Source organism: Leucoraja erinacea, chromosome 9 (genome assembly GCF_028641065.1).
Source record: "Leucoraja erinacea ecotype New England chromosome 9, Leri_hhj_1, whole genome shotgun sequence".
In the NCBI taxonomy this organism is placed as follows: domain Eukaryota; kingdom Metazoa; phylum Chordata; class Chondrichthyes; order Rajiformes; family Rajidae; genus Leucoraja; species Leucoraja erinaceus.
Window position 1 is genome coordinate 9,218,659 of NC_073385.1, and position 12,320 is coordinate 9,230,978.

Genomic DNA, 12,320 nt, shown 5'->3' on the forward strand with positions numbered 1-12,320 from the left:
GCAACGTCACATAATTAAATGGTACCATGTTAAAGGAGTAACCACTGATGCTGAAAGTGATCTGATATCAAATGGTCGCTGGACCGGGAGGGGGGTGTTAATATCTGCACGAGAAAACAAGCCCAGTATTTTTGAAAAAGAAGTTTGCCAAGGTCAGGGGAGCAGCTATTTAAAGTTCTCTGCTGGAAGTCATTGTGCAATCACCATTGTTGCTCAGTTCAAAGGTGCCTCAATTCCCAGGTAATGGCATCTGACACTTTCAACAGGTGCTTCCTTCTGCACCTGTAGTACATCCTCAACTCTGGTCAATGGTGAGAAATGACAAGCTGGGTGAATACCAGAGGTCTGCCCTCTGTGTGTACACCCACATGCCATATCTAGAGGGGGCCATATGTGGGAACAGGTGAATTCTTGGTCACTACCCAGATGAATGCCTCCTTCCCTCTGTGTCGGCTGAGAAGGCAGTGCCTTGGAAAGGGTCTGTGACGCAACGCCACATTAATTTCCTAACGTCCCTTCAGTGGCAGATCACAAGAGGCACTTGTCTTTTTCCTACATGCTCAGCTCACGCCCGTTCCCCAAATCCTTTTAAGTGGACTTTGCTTGATGATGCAACAAGCAAACACCGCCACTTTATATTGAAAAATAAACCCCTTGGCATAGTGGAGGGGATAACAGATATGAATCAATTTTTATCACTTCCAGTCCTCTCTTTTACTACAGTGCATGGGACATTGAAAGGTCTAACAATGATTGTATTTTTGCCGCAGGTGAGTTATGTGAAAATGGCACGACGACTCTCAAAATAGTTCAGGTTCTCCAACACCGGACTGTCCTGGGAAAACATAGGTCAATGTGCCAGAGGGCCTTTTAGTGGATGGAGAAGGAAGGCTCCACAGATGGTAACATTGAAACACTGTTTGCAGTTTGGCCAAGTGACAGAGTTGGCACCATTACCTGGGCTGTTCCAAAGCAATCGAGGTGTAGCTTGCAGACTAGGAGAACTGATTCTAGCCCCCGGGTTCGGAATGGCATTGACCCTTATTCCGTCTCATTGAGCTGCCTGTACTGGATGGGATCGTGCAGTGGGGAAGTAAGGGCATCCGTGAGAATAATGACCGTTTCCAGTAGCTTTAAAACTGGGGCACATGAGCATCTTTTCACCTCGTAAAATAAAATAAAATCATGCAACACCATCAACGGCTGACATAATCGACTGCAATTGGCAATAGTTGCAGAATAAGCAGGTATGCACGGAAACCTCAACGGCTTTGTACCTTTTTATTTACAGAAAATGCAATAATTTGGCTAAGTAACAAACCTACTAAGAACTGGCCACTTAACGTCACTTAGCCTTGTAAGTAACCGAAAATGCAAGGAGGTTGATAAATGCTGCTCACACCTTCAAATCGTGGAGGACTAACGTTTCAGAACTTGAAGTATTACATTTACCTAATGTGCCAATTACGTGCTCAGAATGGTTTGTCTCCCTGTTTTTAGTGCAAATTTCAAAGTGTCAAAATACAAATGGTTTCATCCCACCTCTTTGCTATTATCATTACAAAATGTTGAGGAACTGTGGAATGTGAAATTAGAAGTGAATGTTAACACAGGAAACCAAATGGCAGCTTAGATCGACACATACTTGTACCTGCCTCATTGGTTTTACACAGCAGCAGACCAAGGAGGCCCAAAACCCAAATCCCCATGGAAACGTTGGACTCAACAGTGCCATGCACACAACATGGATGCATCAGGGACAAAAAAAAAGAAAAGAAAAATGCAGAACTATTAAAGGTAGGTCCGCTGTTGGTAAATGCAGTATATATTCACTTCCACTTTTGATGGTTTCTACCATTAGTGACGTCTAGTGGTTTCTAATACTGCACAAATCAATGAGCTAATCATTGATTTTACTTCAAGAAAGAACTGTCCACATATTTTACAAAACAAATAAAGGGCAAAAATGCATCCAACATAAGGAAACTTTGTCCCTGTGGACATATACCTGCTCAGCATGTACACGACATTGACTCATCCATCGTCTTCCATGCCACACACTGAGTGATCCGTAAAGCAGTGCCAGTGCAACATGTTTTGGTCTTCGTTCGGTTGGATTTACATTGATCTAACTCTGACCACAACAGATCGAATCAGAGTGTGTGAACAGGGAGAGCGAAGGCTGCAAAAATCACAAAGGAAAAAAAAATGCAAAACATACTGGCAAAAACTGTAAACCATGCATATCCACCAATGTGGAAAGTCGGGTGGTGATGGGGACGGGGAACTGTACAACTGAAAATCAAATTATCAGTGACCAGCAATGCATTTCCTAATTCCATTTTGTTATTTTTTTTTAAACAAAAGGTCGTTACACGACCTTTTTTTCTCCTGTACAATAAGATTTCAGAACATACAAATTATTTTTGCACTATTTTTATCCTGCCAAAATTAAAAAAATATATTATGGCAGCTTGTGTGTTTTTTTTTCTTCTAATCCACTACCAAAAAAAAGGTACTTTTCTTTTTTGTTGTACCTTTAAAAGGACAAGCAAACAGTTAAAAAATACAAGCTCCTGTATAAATACAGCAAGTGCCTACGCTATTATGAACCAATACCAAGTAACCATTCCAGAGAAACAGAGGGAAAAAGTACAGGTCAGGAATGTGATTTTAAGCAAAGCAATTACATGAATATGCACTCTTCTACTAATTTTTTTTCTTGCCTACATATGGTAGCAGTAATCGTCCTTCCCAATACAAGTTCTATACAATTTTTGAAAAAAGATAAAACACTCAAGGCAAAAAAGTCTACTAAAACTGATAGTCAATTAGACTTTACAATTACAGTGACAAGAACAATTTTAGACCCACAAATTTACTGCAACAATTTCCATTTTTGAAAAAAAAAAAAAAAATTTTTTTTTTTTTGTTTTTTTTTTCCTCTCCATTTTGTAAAATGCCCAGGCATTCTCCATTATTACAAATACTGGTACACTTTTACAGTGATCAAGAAACTGTAATATATATATTAAACCCCGTCACCAGTTGATTCAGATAACCAATATACACATGGCCATAATGGCACCCATGTATTTACGAAGCAAACTTCGGAAAAAAAACCTCTTGATCATTCAACAAACACGCACGCACGCACACACAATATTTTTTTTTTTTGTTTTTTTTTCCACTCTTGTAGATATTCAATACTGTAAACTTATTCGAGACTGAGTGCACTAAATTCTGTTCAGAACCAAAAAAAAAATAAGGAGTAGCCATTGTTCCTGATGAGTAACTGTCTTTATGTTCTTGTTGGGATTCTGGAGGCATCGTTTATTTTACTATTGAGCTTTGCTACAGTGGGCTCCCCACAGTTTAAGCAGCGTCCTGCAGTATCAATTGATGAGCATAGAACGACAGACCGGTTTCCGTAGTTGATTAGCTGGGTGGGGTGGGGGTTATTGGGTTAACTGGGGGGCAAGGGATGATGCCACATCTTCACCAACTTGTAGCGACTGGCGTGAAGATCCGCTGATTGTTTTTATTTTGTTTGTCTATAAATTCTGGATTGTTGGTGCATGTTGAACTCTAGAATCTAATGACGTACATCTTTCTCTTTGTTGTGTGATTTTTGTCCTCTCTTCTTCAAATCAGTACTTTTGTTTTAAACTTCACAAAAAGTGGTTTTGCATTTGTCTCAGAGACTCATTAGGAAGATCAAATATTCAAGGCACTCATGTCAAATTGAATGGCAGTATAAAAACTGTCAACTGACATTAACATTTTTTTAATATAGTGCCAGTATTGTGAATGCTACTCTAAGCAACACTGACACTTTAATCTCAGTTGTTCCCTAATGTATATCATAACCCTTTTTGGACCATAGATTTCCCATAGTTTTTCTTGTTCAGAAGTCGCAGTTTCTATAATTAAAAAAACAAATATGTTAAGGTGCGGGTTCAAAAAAAGGAAATATCTCAGGTACAAATTTAGCTCTTTAAAACACAATGGCCAAACACCATCCATCTCCTGTTGGCAAAATACTTGTGCATTTCTGCAATAATGCTTATCGCATACAATCAAGCACAGATGTTTCGATAGGCATTGGCAATAATGCACTTCTGACTTTGCTCGATTTACGTTTGCTATGCATTTTACTCACTAGTTAGTAACACAAACTGAAAGACCGTTATTGCTTAGGTTAAGTTTCTGGCCGGTATCATTGGGCACGAGAGAGAAAGTTGCCTCTCTCATCTGCCTGCTCCTTTTCTTTCATCCTCATTCAACTCGGTTTAGTTTTAGCCAAGGGTCATTGGCGAAAATTGGCAGCGGCAGTTCCAGACTCCAGTGGATGGCAAGATCTGTGCTACATTTCGAACCCCAGTTTTTTTTCAAACGACTAGTTAAGTGCTACGATTAGGATTGTGATCCGCTGATGCATCTCCCTTCTTTTAAAACAGAAACCATTTTTTATCTTTTATAAATGATTTTTCTTTTGTGCAAATCCAATCTGTCTCACCCCCAAACAAACCCCTCCCTTGATGAAACCAAAAGAAAAATTAAAAGAATCAACAAACGCGGCTTCTATCCAAGAAATTACTGTGTTAACTATTCAATTCCAAATAAGCAGCGGCCCCAGAGAAGGGTTATTTCTACAGATCTGCATCTTCAAAATGCAAATAATCTCAGGTTTCCGTTTTTTTTCCTTAAAAAAGAGGGTAAAATCAAAAGGGATACCCTAAAAAAAAATCTAAACAAAGAACGAAAAAATAAAAGAAAAAGTACCTGCACATGATACTTGAAAAAATATTTAAAACAAATAAATACAGAAATTATTGCACAGTAGAAAAGGCTCAACATTATTTTACTGCCTCTATATCACCCTCTGATTTGATTGAGCTTCTCAGACACAAATTATACCTTGAAAATTAAGTGCCACAGGAGGCACTCGGGGCTGACTTTTTTCTCAGTTGGCAATTAATTAAGCTTTTACAATTGAAAAAAAAAAGGTTTTTTTTGTGCGTGTATGTGTGTGTGTGTGTGTGTTTTGTGTGTTTTATTATATAACCAAGTCCTCTTTTTTTTGTGTGGTTTGTTTGTGTGTGTGTGTGTGTGTGTGTGTGTGTGTGTGTGTGTGTGTGTGTGTGTGTTTTTTTTGCCTTATATAATTTCTAAAAAAAAAACTTGCAAGGAGCTTTAGCTTCTTTCTGCTTGTTCGATTTTAACGTCACTCGTCAACAAGTGTTCTCCGTGCCACTTTTTCATGTGTTTCTCGAGGGTGCTGTAAACGCTGAAGGGCATTTGACAAATGTCGCACCTGTAAACCTCCTTGCCGATCTGGCCGTGCGTTTTCATGTGGCGGGTCAGCTTGCTGCTCTGGGCGCAGGCATAGTTGCAGAGCTCGCACTTGTAAGGCCTCTCGCCCGTGTGGCTCCGGCGGTGCACTGTCAAGTTGCTGCAGTTTTTGAACACTTTGCCGCAGTACTCGCAGGTGTCGCTCCGTCGGCCTTCCTTCGAGCTCGGCCGCCCGGGGCCCGGGCACGATCCCGACCCCATGTGGGGGGTGCTGCCGCTGCTCGCCGTCCCGCTTCTCCCCGACAGGCCGCCGTCCAGCATGTCACCGGGCGGAGTGGAGAACCTCAGGCTGCCGTTCTCCGACGAATGCTCCGACGAGGTGCCGAAGGGCGACTGCCTGGAGTCGCCGAAACCCAGGAAAGGATCTTTCATGAAGTGCCGGGAGGCCGCGTAGCCCACCAGCCACTGCGAGTAAACGTTCTCTGAGGGGATCAAGGGCGTGGCGGAGGACAGGTCCAGGTCTTTCTCCATCTTGATCCTCTTGGCCGAGGCGATGGAGGAAGGGGAGGGGCTGGCGATGAGCGGAGGCTTCCGGGGCAGCAGCATGGGGAAGGCCTCGGGGGGCGGCCCGAAGCCTCGTCCGTTGACCGCGCCCTCCTCGCCGGGCCTCTCCATCTCGCCGGCCACCGAGTCTTCGTCGCCCGTGTCCCTCTGGCCGTCGGACGAGCGCTTGGAGAAGATGGCGCGCTTCTGCACGTCGCCGTAGTGCTGGATGGCGCGGAGGCCCACGTTCTCCATCACCTTGCCCAGCACGCAGTGCTGCTGCTGCTTGTCGTTGACCGGCAGCTTGAAGCCATTCTCCCGGTTGCGGCTCAGCTCCGAGTCCATGCTGAAGCTCGACTCGGGCCGGCTCTCGTTCTCCAGCTCTTCCTCCTCCTCTTCCTCCTCCTCCTCCTCCTCCTCTTCGTTCTCGTTCATGAAGCCGGAGCCGCCGCCGCCTGCCTTGAGGCCGCAGCCCTCGCCGCCGGCGTGCTCGCTGGTGCCCGGCTCCGGCGAGCTGGTGGCGGACAAGCCGTCGTCCGACCTGCCCGCCATCTTGTGCACGTGGGTCTTCATGTGGCGCTTCAGCTTGCTGGCCTGCGAGCAGGCGTGGTCGCACAGCTGGCACTTGTAGGGCTTCTCGCCAGTGTGGCTTCGCCTGTGGACGATCAGGTTGCTCTGGAACTTGAAGGTCTTGCCGCAGAACTCGCACGACTTGGTCTTGGCTTGAGACTGCGGCGGGGTGGTGCTGCTGGGTGGCATGGGCGGCAGCGGGGGGGTGCTCAGGAAGGGCGACTTGGGGCTGGGCTGGAAGGGCTGGAGCAGGCGGTGCATAGGGTTGTGGCGGCTGGGCGACAGGGGCGGCGTGGAACTGTTGTTCCCTGCCAGTTCCCGGAGCCTCCTGGAGAAGTCCATGGTCTGAGACTCGATGCCCAGCGGGTGGTTTAAACGCATTACTCTGTCGAAGGCACTGTGATGCTGGGATACCAAGCCCATTTCGTCGGCACTAAGGCGGTCCAAGCGATGAGGGTCTAGGTGATGCCGAGGGGGCGGGCTGAAGATGGGGGGAGTGTTGGGCAGGCGTCCGTCGCCGAAGCCCGGGTGCTCCTGGAGGATGGGCCCCGTCATCCGCAGCAGGTTGAAAGGGTTGTTCTCGCCCAGGAAGGTGGTGAGAGGCGACTGCGAGATGGGGTCTGGGCCCAGCGATGGAGGAAGGCCAATCCGTGGAGTTAGGGGGCTGTTGGACGGGTGGGTCTCCAAGTAAATGCGGAATCCGTGCGTGTTCTGTGCGTGTTGGAGCAGGAACCAGGCGCTCATGAAAGGCTGCTTGCAAGTTGTGCAAATGTAGCTTGAAGGCTCGTCTTTGCCTGCGAGAAAAACAAAGAGAGAGTTGGTTAAAATAATATCACCGCTATAACTTTGGTTTAGTTTACATTCACAGCAATGGAAGCCGGCCCTTCAGCCGACCAAGTCAACGCCCATCATCCAGCACTCGTTCTGTATCATTCCACTTTCACATCCAGGGCAGTTTGACCTACGCAGAGGACAATTAACCTACACAACCGCCTGTCCTTCGAATGTGGGAGGAAACCGGAGCACCGGGAGGAAACCCACGCAGGTCACAGGACATACATGTTCCACACGGGCCGCACCTGAGATCAGGATCGAACCGGGGTCTCTGGCACTGTGAGGCAGCAGCTACACAACTCTGCCGCTTATGTAAAACTTGCTTTTACATTGCAGCTGAATGTAGAAAAATCCCTCCGAGAATCGATGGAGAGGAAAAGGAATTGGGAGGTTGAGATATTCTGGAGTTGGTGGATGAAGGGGTGATTGCCCAGTGAAATCTGGGGATGGACAAGAGTGGAGGGGGGTTGGGGGGGGGGGGGGGGGGGGCAAGGGGCTGTTGGCTTCACGAGCTGGCAGAAATAGTGTGCGGTAAATGGCACGGAGAGGTCATGAGCAATGGGGAACAGATCGTGGATCTGTTGTTGGCCGGTGAGCACTGCTGGAGGTGAGTGAAGGACTTGGGCTGAACACAAAGTGCTGGAAGAAAACTCAGGCAGCATGACGGAGAATAATCGGACAGCAGTGGTTTTGAATCGGGACCCTTCTTCGGACTGATCGGAAGTGAGTCAAGACCTGGAGTGAGTTAGGAAACCAGCTCTAAGGTCGGAGTCACCGGGAGACAACCTCACCTTTCTTGAGAGGTTCACCCTGTTCTCACGACTGTGGCTGCTATGACTACTGGTCCGTGGAGGAAATTCCAGGGATGGGGAGTGGGTTGAGGTCAGACAGGGGAGTTCACACAGATCGTGGAGAGCTTCCTCAATTATCTGCCCCTTCAATTAAATGGTTTGGGATGACGTAGGGAAGAGCGTATGGGGTAATAACATGCCCAGACTCAGTTTGTGGAGCGTGCCTTAAGATTTTAGAGATACAGCGGAAACAGGCCCTTCGGCTCACCGGGTCCACACCAGCCAACAATTACCCCGTTCACCAACACTATCCTACACACTACGGACAGATTGGCACAAAATAACCATATAACCATATAACAATTACAGCACGGAAACAGGCCATCTCGGCCCTACAAGTCCATGCCGAACAATTTTTTTTTTTCCCCTTAGTCCCACCTGCCTGCACTCATACCATAACCCTCCATTCCCTTCTCATCCATATGCCTATCCAATTTATTTTTAAATGATACTAATGAACCTGTCTCCACCACTTCCACTGGGAGCTCATTCCACACCGCTACCACTCTCTGCGTAAAGAAGTTCCCCCTCATATTACCCCTAAACTTCTGTCCCTTAATTCTGAAGTCAAAATGCTGGAGTAACTCAGCGTGTCAGACAACATCTGTGTAGAAAAGGAATAGGTGACGTTTCGGGTGGCTGGCCTTCTTCAGACTACATCCTACCAACCTGTAAGTGTTTGCAAGAGATGAGGCTCCATTAATTGGAATTCGATAAATGCGTCAGAAAACATTTGCAGGGTTAAGAGACGTGGAAAGGGTGAGTGAGACTGTGTGGAGAGCTGTGAAAAAGCTGCCAGAGGCAGGAGGGGCTGAATGGCCTGCTTCGCATACAGCAGGCACCTGATGCAGGTAAGGCATGCTCTGGCTGAAAACTGTGGGCATGGATGAGATGTGCCTGGACTTTTAACACCATCGGGTTCAGGGGACGGAAAGAGAAGCAGTGAGTGCAGTCACTCTCATCACTTCTACGTTTCAATGAAAGTCAATTTTCTATTAGTTTGATCTAATGCTGTGACAGAATCAATTATAATACGCAGACATCCAAAAGCTATTTTCAATAATTAGCAAACAAAGCATGGACTGAATAAGATAGCATTATCGTCCCTGGTGAATGAACATAAACCATAGACCTCCAACACTAACAGAGGTTACCAGTTAAGACAAGTTAGCCCTCCACTTATCAGCTGCACTCTGAACATTTCAATTCACAGCAGGCACGCATGCATTACTCTCTCTGCAGCCAGTACTGAGAAGGAAAGCAAAAGTGAAAGCTTCCTAATGCAGAGCATCTTTGTTCTGGTTTTAAAATTTCAAAGATAAACTTTATTCACAAAAATTATCAAGAAATATTTTTTAAACGGGTCACGGCTTTCTTTACATTCATGGTATTGATCGGTCTATACTTTCTCAACAGCGGCCCGGAACCTGGCCACTGAATTCCCAAATGGGAGTGGGAGATGCTGACCAAAATCTTGGCCTTCTTGTTGACTGTGCTTCAGAACTCTCATCAGCCACTTTCTTTTAGTCTAGAGTCACAGTCAAACATACAGTGTGGAAACAGGCCCAACTTGCCCACCTTGACCAGTGTGTTGCATATACACCAGTCCCACCTGCCTGCGTTGGGCCTATATCCCAACTTGCCCACCTTGACCAGTGTGTTGCATCTACACTAGTCCCACCTGCCTGCGTTGGGCCCATATCCCAATGTGCCCACCTTGACCAACATGTCGCATCTACACTAGTCCCACCTGCCTGCGTTTGGCCCGTATCCCTCTAAACCTCTCCTATCCATGTCAGTCAGACCAAGGAACTGATTGTGGACTTTGGAAGAGGAAGGATGAGGACCCAGAAACCTGTCTATATCGGATAATGAAGAGGATTTCCAAAGTTACAGGTGATTTAGGCCATTTTGGCAAATGGGCTGAAAGATCAGATGGAGTTTTTGCTGATAAATGTGAGGTGACACCTTGGCAGGACAAATCAAAATAGGACGTACATGGTAAATGGTAGGGAATTGAAGAATACAGTTGAACAGAGGGATCTGGGTATAACCGTGCATAGTTCCTTGAAGGTGGAATCTCATATAGATAGGGTGGTAAAGAAAGCTTTTGGTATGCTAGCCTTTATAAATCAGAGCATTGAGTATAGTAGCTGGGATATAATGTTATTGTACAAGGCATTGGTGAGACCAAATCTGGAGCATGGTGTACAATTTTAGGGAGGGCTCCAAGAGAGGGATCGCACTTCTACAAGTGTAGAGTAGAGAGGATAGTGACTGGTTGCACCACGGCTTGCTTCGGCTACTTGAACGCTCGGGAATGAAGAAGACTGCGTATAGTGGTGAACACTGCCAAATCTATCACGGGCTCTGACCTCCCCACCATCTAAGGGACTTGCAGGAGTTGCTGCCTTAAAAAAGGCAGGCAGCCAACATCATCAGAGACCCACACCACCCTGGTCACACACTCATTTCACTCCTGGCTTCAGGGATGAAGATATAGAAATCTGAAAACTGCCCCACTAGATGATTTTGTTAGGCGACTGTCGTAGTTGTAGCAAGTCGCCTAAAAACCGGCGTCTGGACTAATGGGCCTGTCCCACTTAGGCGACTACGACAATAGAATTCACCGGTCAACACCGGCGACAACCTACGCCATCCTGCCAAAACCTACGACAGCACCTACGGTAGGAGAAGACAAGCTACGACAAGCCCACAGTCGCCAAAACGTTTTGAGCATTTCAAAATCCAGGGGCGACCAGAAAAACGCTACGACTCTTTGGCGACCGAGGAGACGGCTCACGACCATTCAGGCGACACCCCGGCAACAGCTTAGTCGCCTAAAAAATCGCCTAAGCGGGACAAGCCCTTAACGTCCAGGTTCAGGAACAGCTTCCTCCCTACAGCCACCAGGCTATTAAACACTACAACCTCCAAATAACCTCAGAACTACATAGACTTGGGGGCATTGGTTTTGTCTTTTTGCACTAGTGTTTTTATGTGTACATGTGTGCGTACCGATCTTTTTTTCCCTTCGTTATGTTGTTTACAGAGTTCTCTTGTGCTGCTGCAAGTAAGAATTTCATTGTTCTGCCTGGGACATATGAGAATAAAACGCTCTTGACTCTACTTGTCTAAATGCTTCTTAAACATTGCGACGTTTAATTTAGTTTCATTTTGTTTTGTTTATTATTGTCACTGGTACAGTGAAATACCTTGGCTGTGTGTTATCCAGTCAAAGAAAAGACCATACATGATCTTTAATCCTAGGTTTCATTCTGCCAAATGTGCCCTCTGGCCTGCACTGTGTTTTTGGTTGCTCAAAGTCAGGGGCCATTTTAAAATGATTTGCATTTTTATTGCACCTTTCTTGTCTTCAAGGCACTCAATGAACTTATCAGAAAGTGGGTATTCCTTTGCAGGGTATTCCTTGACTCGCAAACATTTGATTAATAGTTTTTAGCTGTAATGCCATTGTTTCTTCTGGGCACAGGACTTTGATTAACGATTCTCCCAGTGTTTGGAAAAAGGACCACCCATTGCTTGATAGTTTAGTTTAGGGACAGAGCACGCAAACAGGCCCTTCTGCCCACCAAGTCCAAGCCGACCATCGATCATCCATTCACAGTAGTTCTAGGATAGCACACTTTCTTTCTCATTCACTCCCTGCACACCAGGGGCAATTTACAGAGGTCAGTTCACCCATAACCCCACACGTGGGAGCAAGCCAGAGGAAACCCACACGGTCACGGGGAGAACATGCAAACTCCACACAGACAACACCTGAGGTCAGGATCTAACCCAGGTCTCCGGCACCGTGAGGCAGCAGCACTACCAGCTGTGCCACCCTTGGGAGAGGGCTACGTGAGGATCAGTGTGATACTGTCCCATTAAATACTCAATTTTGACCAGATGCAGCTATGAATTCCCGCATTCTTCTTTAAAACGCTTCATGCTGTATTTTTTGTTCTGGCAACCCGTGAAAAGCAACACATCTTCTAGAGCAGCCCCCCCCCCCCCCCCACCCCACCCCTTCCACGTGGCACTGGGGTCTTGATTTACTGTGGTCGAGGCCGCCTACGTGGGATTTGAACCCACGACTCAGCATGCTGCCTGACCAAGGCTGTGACTAATGCCACCGTGACTAGGGGTTGCCGAGGGATTTTGCTGGACGATTAGGAAGCGAGCAGACCCAGGGCGCAGCTTGCGACACGGGAACAGCCCGCT

At 46.5% G+C, this 12,320-nt stretch overlaps 1 protein-coding gene across 2 annotated transcripts in view; it reads right to left on the bottom strand.

The window, feature by feature from the left end:
* Positions 1–2,519: 2,519 nt before the first annotated feature.
* The window catches only part of bcl11ba (BCL11 transcription factor B a), a 185,730-nt gene continuing 175,929 nt past the window's right edge, over positions 2,520–12,320 (bottom strand). The window contains exons 3-4 of one of the 2 annotated variants that reach the window (XM_055640099.1): positions 5,318–7,202; positions 2,520–3,923 (exon numbers count right to left, since the gene is read on the bottom strand). In XM_055640099.1, coding sequence (XP_055496074.1) covers positions 3,908–3,923; positions 5,318–7,202 — 1,901 coding nt within the window. In that variant the 3' untranslated portion in view covers positions 2,520–3,907. Of the gene's footprint in view, positions 7,203–12,320 lie in introns of both variants that reach the window. The other variant, XM_055640098.1, reaches the window with a different exon arrangement.